Here is a 22,196-nt window from a genome sequence, read left to right on the forward strand (position 1 = left end):
CTGCCCTCACATGGTGTTTTAAAGGTGGAAAATCACTTTTCCTGTTTTTGTTGTTGTTTTATTCTCACAACAAACCTGCGGGGTGTGGATAAAGCTGCTATGACTCCTGGGGAAATCCAGCACCCTGGAATCTAAATGACTTGCCCAAGGGCACCCCTCCGTAGACAGTGCGAGGTGAACTCAGCTACTGTCGTTATTCTGTATTCTGTGTTGTTCTAAAGCATTCTCTTCAGAAGTCACCTGGGTCCCCAGGCTCCATAAACACGTAGGATGGGGTCCATGCCTCTGCATCCCCATGTGTCCCCATCAGTCTGGAGGGCTGGGGAGCAGCCCTGGGGCCCTACACTTGCAACAAAATGGCGAACGGCAAAGCAGATGGTGACACCTAGACTTGAAGACACATGAGCTTGCAATAAACCATAGCAGAGAGCGGGTGAGGAGTGTTTGATAAAGAAATACGAGAATTTGTTTTCCAATGAACAGAACTTAAAGGCAACATGATGCTGGTTCTAGAAAGGCACCCTGGATATTACTCAGCACAACCTCAGACCTTCTGATTGAAAGACACCAGGAAATCAAAGGGTTTTCTAAACAGAAAAGTTCCAGGAAGAATGAAAATAATGTGTGACTCAGTTTCCCAGTAAGGGTTCCTGCGGCTTTATCAGGGAGGATGGCTAGAAAATCCACACCTAGGCGAGTGGGGGTGTGTGTGTGTGTGGGGGGGCTAGTGGTCAGCTCAGGAATGGCCGCAGGGGCTAAACTGGGGAAAAGGGAGCTCAGAGTGCCCCAAGCAGGGGGTGCGGCACTGGAGGGTTTTAAGCAGGAGAGGCTCAGGTGCTGGCTCTAGTTCCTGTTAGGAGACCCCCCACAGGCAGCTGGGTGGAGAGTACATCTGGAGGAACTCACATGTATGGTAGGAAGCTCGTTAACAAGTTCTGCAATAATCCAGAAGAGCGAGTGAAGTCTCAAAATAAGGTTGCAGCTGTGAGTCTAAAAAGAAGGCGAGAACATCAACAAATACTGAGACCAGGCCGCTAAATGAGAATTCACTGTTAAAATGAAATAAATTGGGGTGACATCGGTTAATAAGATTATCTAGGCTTCGGCATACAATTTTATGACACATCGTCTGTGTATCTCAGGGGAAGGACAAAGGGGGTGGAATACATGGGGATGGAAGAAGATTTGACTTTGGGTGGTGGGCACAGCAAAAGCATGTATTTTTGAGCTGCAGAATCTGCCTAAGTATTCCTACTTGTTCCTGAATGTCCTTCTTGCTTTTCCAACAGATTGCCATCTGGCAGTCGGCACTTGGATCCCGTGGGGTCTTAGACCACGCATTCGAGCGCCCTTGTTCCTGAACTTGATCTGTTCTAACGGGACGGTGCAGCCCAGGGGTTACTGCACCCTGAACAGTTGTGACAAGGTCTGAGGGAGGAGCTCCGGGGAGGTTTTGATAACTGTCTTACCTCTTTCCTGGGTGCCAGGCCACCAGCTGTCACAGCTCATGATTCCCAGCCTGCCAACTACTGAAGAAGTCAGAGAGAAGACTGGGTCCCATCTGGCTTTGTGGGTTTGTGTGCAGGAGGGTCCGGTGATGGGTCTGTCAAATCCGCTCTTGTCTTCCTCTTCCTTCGAGTACCGACGTGGAAAGTCGTCACTGCCCTATCTTATTCACACAAGCAAAACGGGAGTCCTTTCACAAGCGCGTGAGGTTTTACGCATCCACATTTATTTCTGATACGTTATCTGTTGTTTCCCAGACGAACGGCCAGGCGAGCTCTCCGAGGCTCAGTCATTCACAGGCAGAAGGAGGAGACCCTGCCAAGTTGTCCAGAAAAGTAGCTTTATTATGAAGCTTGGGAAAAGTTTGACTCTTAAGTTCTAATTTCAATATTACAGTATTATTTTCCTTGGCTTTGGGTAAGGTGATGGCAGATGTGTTCTAAATTAGCTAAAAATCAAGTAACATGATTTTGAGAAAATATTTCCTTAAACCAAAGCATCATTTTGGGTGAGAAACATGCTGGGTGTCTCCCTTTGCCTCCTGATCCCTGAGCAATGTCACAACTAGTAGATGAACGTGTTTGTCACTGTGGCATGTATCGAAACCAAGTGTGTCCGTGCCTTAGCCGGCAGACTCGTTTCAAGAATCCTAATCTGTATTTATTATCATCGATGGAAGGAATTTGAACCAGTTGGATACATGTACTGAAATCACGAGACTTGAAACTGTAGAAATGAGAGAGCATTGAACTTCAGAACCCTTGATCCGTTGACTGATATCATACATATTTTAAATAGAGCCAATTTGAGGTGTTAACATAAAAATCCAACAAGACTCTAAAATAGAATTCAATTATTTTAGGCAGATGTTGTTCTTTGAATAAAGAACAAATCATTTAAAGCAAGATCTTATTTCATTTGCTTACCATCAACTCTCCTGGGTGTTTCCTGTTTGTTAAAAATTGTTGGTTCATGGACTAGTTATTGGTGGATGGGGGTGGGAGGGAGCTGTTTTGAAGCAATGCGGAACTAATCACGACAGCTAATTGACAAGAGGCCCTGACCAGGCCTGTCTATCTGCGTGCATTCATTCTGCCCTGTCAGTAGAATGCGCAGAACACGCAGGCAGCTATGATGTGGCAAACCCACACGGGAGTGTCGACATCCTGTCGGGCTGCCTGGGGGGGAGCTTCAGTCTGCTGGGAACAAACGGGAAGGTCGGTGGTTCTGCAGCCGGTGGGCCTAGGCTTGCCTTCAGAGGAGTATACCGGGCTCACATCCACACCAGTAGAGGAGCTAAGCCGATGGCCCCCCAAACTGAGGAACGGGGTGCTGGTGGGTGGAGCTTCAGTGGGCCACGGATATGTCCAGCGGGGCGATGCTCGTAGGGAGCAGTTGCTGCTGTTGTCCTCAAGGTGTTTTGTTTGCTTGTTTAAGGTTTATTGATTTGAGAGAGATAGAGAGAAAGCGGGGGGGGGGGGAGGGGAGTGAGAAGCATCGACTCGTAGTAGTTGCTTCTCATATGTGCTCTGACCCGGAAAGCCCGGGTTTTGAACCGGCGACCTCAGCATTCCACATTCCAGGTCGATGCTTCACCCACTGCGTCAGCACCGGGCAGGCATCCTCACGGTGTTAGGAAGTCGGTTAACCTGACGTCCTCTGCCTCCTGCCATACCTTCCTCCTGTGCCTCTGAACCAGCAGGCAGTGCGTGTTGAGTCAGCAGGCGCCAGGAGGTTGGCGTTGCTGGTGCAGCCGGTGCTGGGAGCGCAGCGCCTGTCCCCACCGCCGCTGCGGCTGCTGCTCACGGAGAGGTCACTGGGGGGTTGAAGGGACGAGGGAGCAAGGGACCTCGAGAAGAAATGGGAGGCCCGGTCCTCTGAGCACGTGTGCGGAGATCAACGCGTCCTCCTAAAACTAGCATTACTTAAGAAAATCAGGTACTAGAATGACATATAACCAAGAGCTACTTTGTTCTTCACCAAGAGTGATGGAAGAAATGTAGACAGAAAGATAAGTTAGTTTTATTAAGTTAGTCTTACGAGTCAAAAGCATAGAGCTGAAGGAGAGGAAACATAATCAACTAAATTTGGGGTTGGGGGACCCTCACAGAAAGGTGTGGGGCGAACACCTTCGGGGTGAACTTGAGCCAGTGTGGATCTGTCTACAGACTTAGCTGGTTTTAATAAGAATTCAGACTTTTTCTCTCCTCTCTCATTGGGCCGTAAGTAAATAGGCAAGAGTGATTTTTAGAGGTGACTGGACCTTGGTTCTAAGAGAATCAGGAGAAAGGGAGAGACAGGGAGAGGGAGGGAGAGAAATGGTGGGAGGGCCTGGAGATGCAAGCCTGGGGAATCCTATAAACTACAGCGTGTTCAGTGCTTATTAACTGGACCACGGTGAGAAAAAAGAAAAAAAAAAAAAAAAAAGAGCCGGCCGCCTACTCATCCCAGGACCAACGGCCTTGCCTCAGGCCAGCAAGCATGTTCGTTCCTGTTTGTTTTTGTGAATGATGAGGATAGCGACCATGATTATCAGTATTACTAAGAAGGCCTTGCTCTCTTGAGCTCTGCACACCCTGAGTGAGTGAGGGACAGAGTAAGAACCCATCCCTCCCTCGGCCCACAGAGGTGGCTGGTCCTGGGAATGAAAGCCCCTTGTGGACACGTGACGGTTCACAAAAACACAGCGGGTTCCAGGGAGTGAGAGCCCCTCGTGGACACGTGACGGTTCACATTGGACACGTGACGGTTCACATAAACACAGCGGGTCCCAGGGAACGAGAGCCCCTCGTGGAAACGTGACGGTTCACATAGACACAGCGGGTCCCTGGGAGTGAGAGCCCCTCGTGGACACGTGACGGTTCACATAAACACAGCGGGTCCCAGGGAATGAGAGCCCCTCGTGGACACGTGACGGTTCACATAAACACAGCGGGTTCCAGGGAGTGAGAGCCCCTCGTGGACACGTGACAGTTCACATAAACACAGCGGGTTCCGGGGAGTGAGAGCCCCTCGTGGACACGTGACGGTTCACATAGACACAGCGGGTTCCAGGGAGTGAGAGCCCCTCGTGGACACGTGACGGTTCACATAGACACAGCGGGTTCCAGGGAGTGAGAGCCCCTCGTGGACACGTGACGGTTCACATAGACACAGCGGGTTCCAGGGAGTGATAGCCCCTCGTGGACACGTGACGGTTCACATAGACACAGCGGGTTCCGGGGAGTGAGAGCCCCTCGTGGACACGTGACGGTTCACATAGACACAGCGGGTTCCAGGGAGTGAGAGCCCCTCGTGGACACGTGACGGTTCACATTGGACACGTGACGGTTCACATAAACACAGCGGGTCCCAGGGAACGAGAGCCCCTCTTGGAAACGTGACGGTTCACATAGACACAGCGGGTCCCTGGGAGTGAGAGCCCCTCGTGGACACGTGACGGTTCACATAAACACAGCGGGTCCCGGGGAGTGAGAGCCCCTCGTGGACACGTGACGGTTCACATAAACACAGCGGGTTCCGGGGAGTGAGAGCCCCTCGTGGACACGTGACGGTTCACATAAACACAGCGGGTTCCGGGGAGTGAGAGCCCCTCGTGGACACGTGATGGTTCACATAGACACAGCGGGTTCCGGGGAGTGAGAGCCCCTCGTGGACACGTGACGGTTCACATAGACACAGCGGGTTCCTGGGAGTGAGAGCCCCCCGTGGACACGTGACGGTTCACATAGACACAGCGGGTTCCAGGGAGTGAGAGCCCCCCGTGGACACGTGACGGTTCACATAGACACAGCGGGTTCCAGGGAGTGAGAGCCCCCCGTGGACACGTGACGGTTCACATAGACACAGCGGGTTCCAGGGAGTGAGAGCCCCCCGTGGACATGTGACGGTTCACATAGACACAGCGGGTTCCTGGGAGTGAGAGCCCCCCGTGGACACGTGACGGTTCACATAGACACAGCGGGTTCCAGGGAGTGAGAGCCCCTCGTGGACACGTGACGGTTCACATAGACACAGCGGGTTCCAGGGAGTGAGAGCCCCTCGTGGACACGTGACGGTTCACATAGACACAGCGGGTTCCTGGGTTGAGAGCCCCTCGTGGACACGTGACGGTTCACATAGACACAGCGGGTTCCAGGGAATGAAAGCCCCATGTGGACACGTGACGGTTCACATAGACACAGCGGGTCCAGGGAGTGAGAGCCCCTCGTGGACACGTGACGGTTCACATAGACACGGCGGGTCCAGGGAGTGAGAACCCCTCGTGGACACGTGACGGTTCACATAGACACAGCGGGTTCCAGGGAATGAAAGCCCCACGTGGACACGTGACGGTTCACATAGACACAGCGGGTCCAGGGAGTGAGAGCCCCTCGTGGACACGTGACGGTTCACATAGACACAGCGGGTTCCAGGGAGTGAGAGCCCCTCGTGGACACGTGACGGTTCACATAGACACAGCGGGTTCCTGGGAGTGAGAGCCCCTCGTGGACACGTGACGGTTCACATAGACACAGCGGGTTCCAGGGAGTGAGAGCCCCTCGTGGACACGTGACGGTTCACATAGACACAGCGGGTTCCAGGGAGTGAGAGCCCCTCGTGGACACGTGACGGTTCACACAGACACAGCGGGTTCCTGGGAGTGAGAGCCCCTCGTGGACACGTGACGGTTCACATAGACACGGCGGGTTCCAGGCACAGGAGCAGCTTGCTCGTGCCACACGTGTTTAATCCTGATGGAGGGAGGCCCACCCCAGCTCCCCGCCCTTTGGGAGCCGCGGGAAGTGATTTTCCTCCTGGTCTCTGCCCACTTCCTGTCCATGCACTTGCCCTCCTCAGTCCTACAAGCACACTGGGCAGGTTCTGTGGGCTGGCCGGGACCGTTAACCCCTCCTGATGCATCTTTACGGCAATTAATTACACTGATGCAACAGACAGATTCAGATATGATCTCCTTACAGTTTTAACCATTACCCTGCATTATTTCATCCTTTCTGATTCTTGAGAAAAGGTGGCCGGTTGCATCCGGTGCCCGTTGGGAATTTAGAGCAGTATAGTATACACCAAAGTGCCTTGTCTTATGCACAGAGTTTTGTTTTGCAAATTAAATCCTAATACTTATATGATGATGATGGCATCTGGGCATTCACTAGAAATCTAATAAACTTCTTATCTCGTTTAATAAGCATAGTCCGGTCCAGTCCTAATTATCAAGATATAAAGCCTGCTACGAAGCTTTACGTGATAACAAATGTTGTTATTCAAATAGATTTGCATGCTTGGAATTGAAATGAGAGCTACCCTCTCCCCGGTTAGAACCCTACTCTGCCGCCCCAAACTGCCTCTCATCTGAGCTGTGGCAAACGCAGGCCTCGCCGTAGCAAACAGCTCGAACAGATGAAGATAATCATAGGGTTCTCCTAAATTAAATCCGTGAAGAGTGCAGGAAAGTGAGTCACTCTAAGTCTTTATTTGTCTCCATTGTTCAAATTCTATGAAACAGAACAGAGAGAAAGAACAGAAACAACCCACTGCTGTTTGAGTCTCCGGTCCCCGCGCTGCGCCTACAGCAGGGCTGTCAGCACTTGCTCCTGACATTGGGGGCGTCTGTGGGTTAGGAAGACGCTGGTAACTGGAAGTCCTGGAGGAGGAAGCACACTGTGTGACATTTAATGCATTTAGCGGGGTGGCACCCTTCATGAAGGGACTCTCCGTAAATAATGACAGCGATTGACCTCGTCCACAGTCAGCGGAGCTGCCGTGCGGCAGACCATGGCTTGTTCCACCGGCAACGACGCAGGCTTCTTAAGGAGCCGTGATGATTCTCTCTTGCGATAGTTATCTCGGGAAGGAACAGTGTTATCCCGTATTAGATCGTGAAATGCTTGCTTTTTACAATATGAAGCACATGTTAGTCCTGGAAGGAAATTTGTTTTGTGCCAAATTATGTTTTACAAGCTGCAGCGATAACCCAGTATTGGGGAGTAGCTCCGAGGCAGCTGAGATACGCAGTTTAAACAGCTGTTGGGTTTACCGGGCAGGGTCGGGCAATCAATACCGGCGCAGACGCCTGTTGTGGGTAGTTGCTGATAGCAGCAGCAGCAGCAGCCGCACCCTCATGTATTAAGCGTCTCTTCTGCTTGAAGTAGCATTAGATTTGGGGCCCTCTAAAGTGGGGTGAATGTATGAGCCCAACAATGCGCCCCACTGTCTCTTCACTGACAAACGTCTCCATGGCGTCCTATAGTTTACAATGGGCTTTCTCATCAATTAGCTCACTCTTTGTTTTATGTGACCCCAGACCCTTATTACCCATATGTGCAGATAAGAAAGTGAGGCATAAGGTTGTGAAATCAATTTGCCTAAACTCTACTTTAATTGTGTCTAGAACTTAGATCTTCTGATGCTCTGTGTGTTGGGGCACTCTCTCCTGATCGCATTTTTCTGAGCTATAGGAATCCAGCAGTACCCTATCATATTTATTGAGTATTAACTATGTGCCTAGTATTATGCTTATTATGCTAAGTAGTTTATCTCATCTAATCATCAGTGCTCTGAGGGAGGTACAATTGTATCCCCACATTACACATAAGAAACAAATGTTCTGGTTGAGTAACTTCCCCATCATCGCATGGCAGGTAATGTCAATTCGGTTTACAATTTAGTCCATCTGATTCCAAAGAATGAAGACATTGTGTATTGTCTTAGCATCCTCATGGCATTGAAATCAGTACTTTGCATAATATTACGTTTAACTGTGTGTTTAATTGAATCAGGTTAAGTACTGTTGTCCTAGCGTTGAGTAAGATCTTTAGAATGCTGTACAAGAGGAATGATGTGTTTGTCAATCAATTACCAGTATCATCTGGTTGGGGATTTACACCCCAGAAACCAGTCTGGGGGTTGGTGGCACATGGTCCTGTTGTCCAAACTCATGGTCCTTCTTTCTATGGTGGAACGCTCCTCTACTCACACCTTAGGTCTCATCCTAAACAAAAAGTCCTTCCAACAAGTGGTCATGCCACTGAGTCATCTTTCTGAATCCGTGATCTATATGCATCCTATTGATATAAGTATCGTTCTACTTTATAGGTTTTAGTCAGTGGTGATATTGGTCAGGACAGATCCCCAAATGTCGTCTCTTGCTGCAATTGTCCACTCTCTCACCAATTCCAGCAACCCAACTCTGTCTCCTGCCCTTGGTTGGCTGGTTGGCTGGCTGGTTGGTTGGCTGGTTGGTTGGTTGGCTGGCTGGCTGGTTGGTTGGTTGGTTGGCTGTCTGGCTGGTTGGCTGGCTGGCTGGCTGGTTGGCTGGTTGGCTGGTTGACTGGTTGGCTGGCTGGCTGGTTGGTTGGCTGGCTGGCTGGCTGGCTGGTTGGTTGGCTGGCTGGCTGGCTGGTTGGCTGGTTGGCTGGCTGGCTGGCTGGTTGGTTGGCTGGCTGGCTGGCTGGCTGGTTGGTTGGCTGGCTGGCTGGTTGGCTGGCTGGCTGGCTGGCTGGTTGGTTGGCTGGCTGGCTGGCTGGCTGGCTGGCTGGCTGGTTGGTTGGCTGGCTGGCTGGTTGGCTGGCTGGCTGGCTGGCTGGTTGGCTGGCTGGCTGGTTGGCTGGTTGACTGGTTGGCTGGCTGGCTGGCTGGTTGGCTGGTTGGTTGGCTGGCTGGTTGGCTGGTTGGTTGGTTGGCTGGCTGGTTGGTTGGTTGGCTGGTTGGCTGGTTGGTTGGCTGGTTGGTTGGTTGGCTGGATGGTTGGCTGGCTGGTTGGTTGGTTGGCTGGCTGGTTGGCTGGCTGGTTGGTTGGTTGGCTGGCTGGTTGGCTGGCTGGTTGGCTGGTTGACTGGTTGGTTGGCTGGCTGGCTGGTTGGCTGGCTGGTTGGCTGGTTGACTGGTTGGTTGGCTGGCTGGCTGGTTGGCTGGCTGGTTGGTTGGTTGGCTGGCTGGTTGGCTGGCTGGTTGGTTGGTTGGCTGGCTGGTTGGCTGGCTGGTTGGCTGGTTGACTGGTTGGTTGGCTGGCTGGCTGGTTGGCTGGCTGGTTGGCTGGTTGACTGGTTGGTTGGCTGGCTGGCTGGTTGGCTGGCTGGTTGGCTGGTTGGCTGGTTGGTTGGCTGGTTGGTTGGCTGGCTGGCTGGTTGGCTGGCTGGTTGGTTGGTTGGCTGGTTGGTTGGTTGGCTGGCTGGTTGGCTGGCTGGTTGGTTGGTTGGCTGGTTGGCTGGCTGGTTGGTTGGTTGGCTGGTTGGCTGGCTGGCTGGCTGGTTGGTTTCGAGCTGTCTGCCTCGTGTGGTCCTCAGGGCACTGGGCCTGGCTCTGCTCGCGCGATTCCAGGAAAGTATGGCCAGCTCTCTCCAGGGCTCCATCTTCTCATTGGCATCATGGGTTTGCTAGTTCTTACCTATGTTTCCCGGGGTCCCTCGGCGGCAGGCGGAGAGCTGAGCTGCTCAACCTGCCCGCTGGGACAGGCGGTCCTTCCGCGTGCCACGTCCGGTTCCACTGCTGCCCAAACAGTCTTATTGAGTGTGATGCACATGTGTGTTTTCATTTAAAGTTGTCCATTGAAATTACAATAAACTTAAGAGAAAGATTTAAGTTTTCAAGCAACTAAATCAAACTGTAATGGGGAGATTACCACATGTAAGTGATCTATATATTTGGAGTGATATGTCAAAAGTCACGTTAGGACATCTATGAATATGGTCCTGACCTACTGGACCCCCAAAGGGTCCTGAGGACTCCCAGGGTCTATGGACCATACCTTGAAAATGTTTGGGGTACGTATTCATTTCACTGCCATTTTGTAAGATAAGTAGACAGATTTTAGAGACTACATTAGGAAGAACATTTCCATTACAATTGGTGCCCCAAGGACATGTTTGTTTGCTTTTGTTTTTACCACAGGGCCCGTCCTGCTGGGAGGATGTCTTAGTCCCTAACCGGATGAGCGGTGAATGCCAGTCTGTGAACTGCCCTGGCACAAGAGCGGTGAGTACCCGGTCAAACCCGCGCTTTCCGTGGTGGCGCCGCCAGTGTTCACCAGGAAATTACAGGAGAGACGAAAATGCCGACTGACTTTTCTTCCATCTGATAATATTCATCAAAAGTGTTGCAAGATTCAAAAGTGTTTTTAATATTCGCCAAAACCTCCCCATCTCATTGCCTCCCAGTGCCCCTGTCCTAGAGACTTAACCACACTGGGTGACTGTGTTCAAACAAGACAGTTTTAACTCCTTACACAGGGATATTCAGGGGACATACACAACAGCGCAGAGCTGTTGAAAATGGCAAAGACGTGGTGTTGATGGTTTTCCTGATGCTGTGACAGTTTATACCTTTGTTCCATGGCATTCAAAACCACGTTCCGCCTGTGCAGACAGTGCCCGGGCTGCGGGCGAGATCGGTCCTGTAGGTCAGCTGAATCTGCACGTGGATTGGTACATCTACCAGTGAAATGCAATTAAATGGATGTTTGTCTTAACATAGTATTTCTTTTCACCTTTCTGTACATATGGAAGTTAAACATTTTCAAATACAACCCTAACCAGTCTTGGGTGATGCAGAAGGTGACGGACTTGTTGGAGAGGACGGGACTGGTGTTGAGAGTCAGGGTTTGATTCCGCGGCTGGGGTCCGTTTCTCGAAGTCGGCATCAGGGAGGTTTGTACAGAGCTTTTCCTTTTCTCATCACAAACGGTCCTGTATCATCTCGGGCCTTCGGTAACCGCACGGGAAACTTTGGTGAACCTCTCTGTGTCGGGATCTTGCTCCTCTAACTTTGCCATTCCTGGTCCAGTGAGACGAAAAGCATCAGCTAGCTCTTTTGTAGAAAACGTTTTCAGCTCTGGAGTTTCTAGGTCCCTGTTTTCTTCCCTAAATGCTGTCATCTGTCTCTAGGTCCATGAGGTCTTCACTGGCTACTTCTCTGCCACGGGAGTCGAGTAACTCTCTGATATCATTTTCACTGGTGTCCACCTGCAGTTACTACCAGTAGCCCTCATGATGCCCTCTGTTCAGAAGTACGAGTGGTAGATAAGTCAGGTGGTTGTAACTTGGGGACGTACGGTATCTCGTCCTGCGTCTCTTTAGCAGTTTCTGACACAGTGGACTGTCACACAGGTGAGTGCAGGTGACCAGCTGTACAAGTGAATTGCCCTCCTCTGTCCTCTGCTGTCCCTTTAGTTTGCAAACAGATGCCCTGTGTTTCATAAAGAGCAGAGGTGTCTAGAGAGAGACCCTGATTACTGAAGTTATATTAAAATAATTTTATTCTTATGGTCGTGTTTGTAATTTGAATATGGCTAAAACTTTTTTTACCTCAAAAACCCCTGGGTGCATCATGATCTGAGTGTTAATTTGTTCTGAGCTGTAAATACTGTTTCGGTGCCAACACAAATGTCATTGTTAGTTCACAAACTGTCACAGCCAGCTGGCAGCTAATATCTCCTCCGAGGAGAAGAGTCTGTCGGTAGCAACAGGTGCAGCGCCGGAGCCCGGATCATGAGACGAGCCCCCCGCCCTGCCTGCAGGTGCGGCGCCGGAGCTGGATCATGAGACGAGCCCCCCGCCCTGCCTGCAGGTGCGGCGCCGGAGCCCGGATCATGAGACGAGCCCGGATCATGAGACGAGCCCCCCGCCCTGCCTGCAGGTGGCTGCGCACGGCACCACAGTGGGCAGTGGCAACATGGCCACAGTCCTCCTCCATCCAGCGGGGTGGGGACCAGGAATAGGTTCTGGTTGATGCCAGACCTGCAGAAAAATAATGACTCCTTTGCGACTCATACCAGTTGAGCCTAAGACAGTCTTGTCAGTTTGCTGCTAGAAAGAAATTAAAGTGCATATATTTTAGAGGGGAGCATTTGTGAGTGTGGTTATATTTATGTGACTGTGTACAAATATAATATGTGTATATTGTAATGTACACAATATGTAGATATAATTACCTTTAATAATACTAATACTAATAATAATAGATACATATCCCGTGACACGGGTAACACTATGGTCTCTGTATCCTCTTTACAGTAATGGGAGGTTCTTTGAAAATCTACTTCAGTCCCAGACAGTCTGCCCGCCTCTCAAGCAACCTGGTATTATATAATTGAAAGGATTTGATCACACAGAGTAGAGAATTTTCTATCTGTGAAATTTAACTTCAAGTCGGTCAGAGGGGGAGCTGTGTGGAGAGGGTTGAAATCATGGCTGAACGTTGTTGCACATCCAGCTTACCTCAGACATCACACACGGGACCCCACGTCAGTTAGGTTAGGGGGCACCGTGTCTGTCATACACGGGACTCCACGTCAGTTAGGTTAGGGGGCGGCTCCGTGTCCGTCATACACGGGACTCCACGTCAGTTAGGTTAGGGGGCAGCTCCGTGTCCGTCATACACGGGACTCCACGTCAGTTAGGTTAGGGGGCGGCTCCGTGTCCGTCATACACGGGACTCCACGTCAGTTAGGTTAGGGGGCGGCTCCGTGTCCGTCATACACGGGACTCCACGTCAGTTAGGTTAGGGGGCAGCTCCGTGTCCGTCATACACGGGACTCCACGTCAGTTAGGTTAGGGGGCAGCTCCGTGTCCTACACGGGACTCCACGTCAGTTAGGTGAGGGGGCGGCTCCGTGTCCGTCATACACGGGACTCCACGTCAGTTAGGTTAGGGGGCGGCTCCGTGTCCTACACGGGACTCCACGTCAGTTAGGTTAGGGGGCGGCTCCGTGTCCTACACGGGACTCCACGTCAGTTAGGTTAGGGGGCGGCTCCGTGTCCGTCATACACGGGACTCCACGTCAGTTAGGTTAGGGGGCGGCTCCGTGTCCTACACGGGACTCCACGTCAGTTAGGTTAGGGGGCAGCTCCGTGTCCGTCATACACGGGACTCCACGTCAGTTAGGTTAGGGGGCAGCTCCGTGTCCTACACGGGACTCCACGTCAGTTAGGTTAGGGGGCGGCTCCGTGTCCGTCATACACGGGACTCCACGTCAGTTAGGTTAGGGGGCGGCTCCGTGTCCTACACGGGACTCCACGTCAGTTAGGTTAGGGGGCAGCTCCGTGTCCGTCATACACGGGACTCCACGTCAGTTAGGTTAGGGGGCGGCTCCGTGTCTGTCATACACGGGACTCCACGTCAGTTAGGTTAGGGGGCGGCTCTATGTCCGTCACACACGGGACTCCACGTCAGTTAGGTTAGGGGGCAGCTCTATGTCCGTCACACACGGGACTCCACGTCAGTTAGGTTAGGGGGCGGCTCCGTGTCGTCACACATGGGACCCCACGTCAGTTAGGTTAGGGGGCGGCTCCGTGTCGTCACACATGGGACCCCACGTCAGTTAGGTTAGGGGGCGGCTCCGTGTCGTCACACATGGGACCCCACGTCAGTTAGGTTAGGGGGCGGCTCCGTGTCCGTCACACACGGGACCCCACGTCAGTTAGGTTAGGGGGCAGCTCCGTGTCCTACACGGGACTCCACGTCAGTTAGGTTAGGGGGCGGCTCCGTGTCCGTCATACACGGGACTCCACGTCAGTTAGATTAGGGGGCAGTTCCGTGTCTGTCACACATGGGACTCCACGTCAGTTAGGTGAGGGGGCAGCTCCGTGTCCATCGTACACGGGACTCCACGTCAGTTAGGTGAGGGGGCAGTTCCGTGTCCGTCACACACGGGACTCCACGTCAGGGGGGCAGCTCTATGTCCGTCACACACGGGACCCCACGTCAGTTAGGTTAGGGGGCGGCTCCGTGTCGTCACACATGGGACCCCACGTCAGTTAGGTTAGGGGGCGGCTCCGTGTCGTCACACACGGGACCCCACGTCAGTTAGGTTAGGGGGCAGCTCCGTGTCCGTCCTACACGGGACTCCACGTCAGTTAGGTTAGGGGGCGGCTCCGTGTCTGTCATACACGGGACTCCACGTCAGTTAGGTTAGGGGGCAGCTCCATGTCCGACTGCTCGGTGCTCTAATACCCTCAAAAGTCCTACAGCTCCCTCCATATACAAATCTGGGTTAAATTGCAAGCACATATATTTTATTAAATGGCGGTGCTGACAACAAGGTAAACAACACCGTGTGGCTGCTCTCCCGGCCGTCCTGCTGCCGCAGGGGGCGAGAGTTCTTCTTTACTCTTCATGACCGAGTAGTATTCCACGGTGTAAATGTACCCTGGGGTGTTTATCAACTCACCAAGTGCAATAAGCCAGAGAAAGACAAGGAGCATATGATGTCGCTCATATGTGGGATCAATGAACACAATCAGTTGACAAGCAAAATAGAGACAGACTCAGGCACAGAGAGCAGGCTGGCAGCTATTAGGGGTAGAGAGCGTGAGTGAAAAAGAGGAAAAAACTCATGGACACGGACAGCAGAGTGGTGACTGTTGGGGAGGAGTGGAAGAGGGTGGAGGAGGGATAGATGGTGATGGAATGGACAGAGACTTGACCTGAGGGGGGTGGGCACATTATGGTGTACAGGGATGTGTTGTAGCATTGTGCCCCTGAGACCCATCTAACTGTATTAACCAGCGTCACCGCAATAAATTCAGTGAAAAGGAAAAAAGGTTATATGCCAAAAGTTCAGGGAAGCCGGACTTCAGAGAGGAAATATTGTAAACAGTAGCCACTGACCACTGAGGCATTGAGCCTCAGATACCAGAGGTCACAGCGGAGTTTAGGGCCTCATCAAGGGGGGAAACAGAACCTTGGACCCCCACATAAAGCTAGCACCCTTGTTGGATCCACTGGAGAGGAAGGTGCTCGGAGCTGTGGCCTGTTTTGCTTTTACTGCAGGTAGAGGTGAAATGTCACTCCTTCGAATCTGTAAGCATGAACCCATCTTTACCGGAACATGGAGCCAATCAGTGTTCACGTCTACTGCATGTCCCATGGTCCTGAAGCACGAATGGCGTTTAAAGTGGTGGAGCTAGGAAGTGGGCTAAACTTACCGAGAAGTTCCCAGGAGGCTGGGGCTCTCAACTGGGTCCTCAGCTATCTCCCTCAAGTCATGTTTTGAGGAGCGTGATCTAACACTCAGAAAAAATCCCACGTGGAAACACGCTGTCATAAATGAGGGTGAGCAGGGATCAAACCTGGAAAGAATAGAGAACTTGAGGCTGTCAGGCAGAGAATACAAACATGCATACTGTGTATAAGAGATGAAACTGCATGTAAGAAGTGATTTAAGAAACACTATCGGGAATATCCAGTCCTATGAAACAATCAGACACACACAAACACACATGCACGCACACACAGACACAAGAACGTCTATAAAATAACTGACACGAGACGGACTAAATGGGTTAAACAGCAGGTAAGGAAAGGTCAAAGAGAAATTGTAACTTACATCTGAAATTTCACCTGGTTAGATTACTCAAAACGCTACCAGGAAATATAATTGATTTAAAGTAAAATAAAAAATAGAGAAGCTTAACACCATGGAGGATAGAATAAGAAATTTCAAATATTGGATTTCTGGAAGAAAATAATAGAGAATGATGGAAAGAGAACATAGAAGTCGATCATGATTCAGGATGTTACACAGTTTCTAAGACTTCGGGAAACAGGTGCATCCCAAGGAGTGAAGTGAAGGCGGTACTAACCCCATCAGAGTGAGGGAGCCCCTGCGACCGCCTCATCTCTCGGACTGCAGACCATCCCCCCAGCCCGGGTGGGGACCGGGCTCAGAATTAACTCCGAATTCCCCCCAGGCTCTCTCTCTGGAGCCCTCCACGTGGCCGGGTGCCTACAAGGGAACGGAGGGGCACTCCTAGACTTCAGGGCCCCCCCCCCCAGGAGGTGCCGCTGGCACTGAGCACTGTCCCCTGCGGTGGGCAGCCAGCCGGACACCCAGAATGAAGGAGGGCTTACAATAAAGCCTTGGTCACTGCCTGGGGCAGGGCAGATGGAGGCGAGGGGATTCGCGAGCCGGTGGACATCACGCCGCATCACATAGAAACTCAAAATCAGACTCATGCGACGAGGTCAATGCTGTACCCACTGTGCCACCACAGGGCGGGCCCTTCCGTATTTTCTATGGTATTATGTGTGGTGTTTGTTTCCCAAGGAGGTGAGAAGAGAGGCGTTTAATCGTCCTTAAGGTTGCAGGGCAGTTTGAATTTTGGGCAGCACTTTGTACACCACATAGTATATTCTCATAAAAAACATTTAACTTCTATCACTTGGGTAAAATACCCACATACTTAAAATTCAAAAGAGCAGGGTTTTCCTAATGTATTCTTAATTAATATTTATGCACTTCCATAATCTGACTAGCTCATTTGAAATAGCAGTGCAGTTTAACCTTGGTTTTTAAGAGTACAAATATAAACTTGACCTTTACACAGAGGAATCTGAACCTAATTCAATTTTACAGTAATTGGTGTCATCATCACAGGAAGGAACGTAGCATTTGTTCTGAAAGGCATCTTATTTTTTTTTTATTAATTTTCTAATCTGCTTGAGATTAAATGAGGGGGAAAACCAATTAGGATTTTCTCTGTTAGTGAAATTAATTCACTTGTAGATATGACATAAGACTTTGGATTTTCTGTGTCAATCTTTCTTTTACATTTTAAAATAAAAATGTTAAGGTATCCCTATGATACCTTAAACAACAAAGATCTCTGTGTTTCTGCATGCGTTGAGGGATATATGTTTCTTTTTTTTTATTTGCATACACATGAGCTAAGGCAAACCAGATGCCCTGTTCTAGGCGTCAGTCCCGAGTTCCCCATCATAACCTGTAGAAGCGAATATCCCCAGTCACGGGCGCTCCCCTGTGAGGACCTGCCGCCAATAGAGAGTTTCTCAGCCCCCCCCCCCCCCGTGAGAGCCAGACTCCTCCCTCACACCTGACCATTGAACAGCAGAGTGTAGGATAAAGCAGGGGTCCCCAAACTTTTTACACAGGGGGCCAGTTCACTGTCCCTCAGACCGTTGGAGGGCCGGACTATTAAAAAAAACTATAAAAAAATCCCTATGCACACTGCACATATCTTATTTTAAAGTAAAAAAACAAAATGGTAACAAATACAATATTTAAAATAAAGAACAAGTAAATTTAAATCAACAAACTGACCAGTATTTCAATGGGAACTATGGGCCTGCTTTTGGCTAATGAGATGGTCAATATGCTCCTCTCACTGACCACCAATGAAAGAGGTGCCCCTTCCGGAAGTGCAGCGGGGGCCGGATGAATGGCCTCAGGGGGCCACATGTGGCCCACGGGCCGTAGTTTGGGGACCCCTGGGATAAAGGGATATTTTCTTGTATAAAAGAGGAAAAAAATTAAAATTGAAGCATGCCTCTTTTAAGTCTGTTTGTGCTGCTGTAACAAAATACCATAAACCAGGTGGCACGTAAGTGGCTAACCTTTCTTCTTCATAGTGCAGGAAATTGAGAAGGTCAGGATCAGAGCACCAGCCCCCTTCCTGGTTCTCAGAGGGCCACCGCGTGGCACGAGGACAGGAACCCTATCCAGGAGGACGCCCTGGCTCTCAGGCCCCACCTCCAAACACCATCCCAACAGGGGGGAGGTTTCAACACAGGAATGTGGAGGTGACGCAAGTGCGCCATTATCTTTATACTTGTAGGGGACGTGTTGGTTTTTCTACTGAACAGCCTGTAACACACGTTATATTTTGTTTTTGAGAAGTAATATTTACCTAAAGTGCCATGAGAAATAATGTAATATTTTCTTTTTTAGTTTATTTTATTTTGACAGGAGTTAAAGTCTTCCACATAGAATTTTTTTTTTCTTAGCAAAAACAGTCAAGAGGAACCTCTTAAAATAGCACAAAGATTTATTTCAAACAAAATTAGGTACTAAAAACTATCCCCTGAACTCAAATGCAGAACAATTACTAAACTCAATGTAATCAATGGAGAGTTTTCATCTTACTCAACATGGAGCTTATTTCTCACATTTCCCCCCAGTTGGGCTCACGAGATGTCAGCTGGGACACTGGTGTGAACAGATGTTAATATTCATAGTCTCGATCTCCGATCTCATCTTCTCGGGAGATGCTGACTAAAATGAAATGAATAGCAAATAGGAACAATTTTTATTTATAAAGCATTTGCATATGTGATATCCACAGAGTTCCTTATTAATGTTTTAGTTTCAATGAAATTACTGTCCCCAAAGGGATCGGCATTTTTTTTTTTTGGTTGTTCGCATTGTTATTTTAGACTTGTTGATTAGAATCTCACAGGATGAGATTCAGGATTTCTCAGGATGGTTTTCTGGTGTAGACTCTATGTTCTTATTTTATCCAGTATCTAATAATAATTAAAGGTTGCCTTTGTAATAAAAAAAAAAAACACAACAAAAAACAAACCAAAAGAACAATGAAAGATCTCAGGTTGACCAAGTTTCCATGAGCTGGTCACAGAGGACCTCTCTCTTACCCGCCAGACACAGAGGACACTGTGAGCTCAGTGCTCCTGTGCAGCTCAGCTCGTGCACACAACTCAGTGACCACCCCGGGCACAGGCCTCTCCTGACATGTGTTTAAACAGTGCCAGCCCTGTGGCTTCCGGGAGCCCCGCTGAGCACTTCACGTGGAGGGTGGACAGCGGGAACAGCAGTCAGAGGGGACAGGGCCTTCCTATGTCCCTCCCGTCCTGGCTGTGATGTTTGGCCAAAGGGAAACGGTCTCCCTGTCCATCCCACTGTTCCGCCCAGTCATATTTCCTTAATTCTGAGTAAAACGGAATTGTGAAAGCTTTGAAGTCAAGTTCAGGTTATGATTGAAGGGTACCTACCCGTGACAAAATGTCCTCTGTTGTCTGACATGCCATTTGGGTGACAAACTTGAAACTTCTTATAACATTTTTCAAAAACCAATCAAGTATTCAGGCTCAAGGACAGTTCATTTCTAAACCACGTTCTTAGCACTTGATAACAAAAAGTGACATTTTTTTCAAATGAAGTTACGAATTACAAGATAGATAACTTTTTTTTTATTACAGAATCAGCTAAAATTTTGCAAAGTTAAAACGTTTAAAAAAGGCTACACATAAAAATAAATTAGTCTGTTATGAAAAAAAGGTGTCAATTTTCAAGAGTGCTGAAGAGATTGAGGTAGAAAGGAAGAGCCCGGGGCAGCAGGAGGCACCAAAGCCTAGAGTCGGTTCAAGGGGACTTTCTTCTCCCGGGACATGGCCCCTTTTATCCGGGCCCTTTACAACTCAGGGGGAAGTTGAACCATCAGCTCTCTTCTCCACGGCCTTGCTCGAGACTCTTGTGCGCCGTTCTAAGAATAAACTCATCTGTGAGGACGGGAGGTCAGGCACCGGCGCTCAGTGCCCTGGAGCGAGCGCCCGCCCACGGGGAGAGCCAGCACGCACACTCAGCCCCGTGCGAGTCACCCTGGTTTACTGTACGATGCCGGTTTTCAAACCAGTGTGCCGTTTCCCTCACCTATTTTTTAAATACTGAAATTAATTCTTGCACCCTCAATTGCAGGAAACTCCTATTCTGCATGAATTGCAAGATTTTCTTTTCCACTTGCCGATCTGAGATTCACTGTGCTGTAATTTGTCTTTTGTGTACACACAGTAGAAGAAAATCATGCAGATTACCACAGCGCCGCTTAGATAGGAGCAATTTTAAACCTGTTTCTTATTCCCAGAGGCTTCAAAAATTACTTAATTTTTTTTTGTTTTTTTTTTTGTCTTTCCCTGGAATGGTTTCCAAAGTCAATTATGTCGGTAAGAGTCTGTATTGAAGGTTGTGTTTAGACTTTAGACAAGGGCCTCAGACAACAAAGGCCCAACAGAGGAATGCATCATGATGAGTCAGAAAGAGATGGGCTTCCAGACCTGAGGCTTTCAAGCAGGGAGAAGGTGTGTCAGACCAGCAGAGCAGCAATAGCGTAAACAACAATTTCAAAGAGATTCCTAAATGCAAGTCTGAGAATTGGAGCTAAGAAAGATTAAAGACAGATGTAAACATCCCCACCTGTGGCGTTGGGGTCGGTAGCTTGGACCTCATGGAAGTTCCAGATGTTGGGGACCGGAGGTCACATGGTGATGGCCTCTGTCCCACTCTCAGGAGGCTGATGGAGGTAGAAGAATGGAGGAGGGTTAGAGAGTAAGGGGGCAAGCCAGTGAGACCGGCTTCTCAGCCGGGAAACAGCCCTCTGACCCTTCAAGCAGGCGACTGACGGCCCAAGAAGTCCCCCCGCCTTCATGTCCCGGTGACGTCATGAGAAGCCACCGCCTCTCCAGGTCAAGCCTGCTCTCCAAAAGTTATCAAGGGCCGGGATGACACTTGTTTTTAAGCTATATGCCACAAGCCATGCCGAAAGCCAGTTTACCAAACTTGAGATTTAGAATGGAAATGTAAACACGTGGAGAGTAAAGTAAACACCGAGAGGAATTTCAGGCGCTATTGACCTGCATGTGGTGAAGCGGCTTCTTCCACCGCTGTTTCTCAGAAGACAGACGTAGTTTGGGATTCTCGGATGTGCGTTTCCGAAAGCAGGTAATTGTCATCCCCGTCAGTACTCAAGAGTTCTGGGAAATAAACTCGGGTCTGACCATCTTACAGGACTGTGTTTATGAGAAGACGAGAAACCCCTGCGTTCGAAGATTGGAAGGCAGAATCTGATTTTCAAAATCTGCGTCTTTCCATCAAAAGAAATAGTTATTTTTGTACCAGGTATTTATTTGTGGGTTTGCTCACTGGGCAGCAAACAAAGACCTCCCGCACTGGGATGCTCGCTTATCAGCACCTGTCTGTTTCCAGTTTGTGAAACAAGGACTGTGCAGCCCTCTTGAATTGTGCTGTGTTTGTGAGGATTCAGGACTCAAAGCTTCCTGGGTTTCCAGAATGAAAGGTGTTCTGTCGAGATGACACATCTGACTTTAAATAATATAAAATATCTGTAGATTTCCACACCTTATTCAGAAGTACTTACACAGGAGTCTCCCCATGTCTGTGGGGACTTGTACCAGGAGCCCCGTGGATGCGTGAAACCACAGTAATTACCAAACCCTAAGGATACTGTGTTGTTTTCCTCATACATACACACCTATGATAAAGTTTAATTTGTGAATTAGACACAAGAAGAGATTAACAACAGTAACTAATAATTCAGTGCAACAATTATAATCTGTACTGAAAGTTATGTGAATGTGGTCTCTCGCTCTCTCTGGAGATTTAGTTGGGGAGATAGGACTGCGATTTGGATACAAAGGAGCAAGTACGAAAGAGTTGGAGGATGTCTTCTGCGCCGGCACCAGGGACAGGAAGGTGGATGTTCTACTTGTGGCCCTCACGGCGTGGGAAGCCCTTCAGAGAGGGGACAGATAGACACATGATGACTGTGACATGAACTGAATGTTGATAATGGTGGACGTGAAGGACGGTGAAAGGTCTGGGCTTTGTGGGTAAGTAGGAGGGAATAAGATGGATTGACGTGCTATGAACAGCATGAGACAAGCACACAAAGTGCTTGCGGGGATTCAGAGAAGGGAATTCCCTCCACAGAGGTGATTAAGGAAGGCTTCTCGGAGGAGGAGGCGCCCGAGGGATGGGTGGTGAATTCCCACAGGCAGTGATGCTTGGCAAAGTTGGAAGTGTTTTCTGAGGCAAAGGAAATGACAAGAACAAAGGGATAAAAAATATGTGATTCATTTATTCCATGAATTTTTATTAGCTGTCTTCTCTCTGTCCGATGGTGTAGTGCACTCAGCAGTCTTGCATGT

At 49.6% G+C, this 22,196-nt stretch overlaps 1 protein-coding gene across 1 annotated transcript in view; it reads left to right on the top strand.

Annotated features, from left to right (window-relative positions):
• The window catches only part of LOC136398569 (E3 ubiquitin-protein ligase parkin-like), a 719,582-nt gene that overhangs the window by 151,632 nt on the left and 545,754 nt on the right, over positions 1-22,196 (top strand). The window contains exon 3 of the mRNA XM_066372747.1: positions 10,393-10,476. Coding sequence (XP_066228844.1) covers positions 10,393-10,476 — 84 coding nt within the window. The remainder of the gene's footprint in view (positions 1-10,392; positions 10,477-22,196) is intronic.

This window comes from Saccopteryx leptura, chromosome 3 (genome assembly GCF_036850995.1).
Source record: "Saccopteryx leptura isolate mSacLep1 chromosome 3, mSacLep1_pri_phased_curated, whole genome shotgun sequence".
In the NCBI taxonomy this organism is placed as follows: domain Eukaryota; kingdom Metazoa; phylum Chordata; class Mammalia; order Chiroptera; family Emballonuridae; genus Saccopteryx; species Saccopteryx leptura.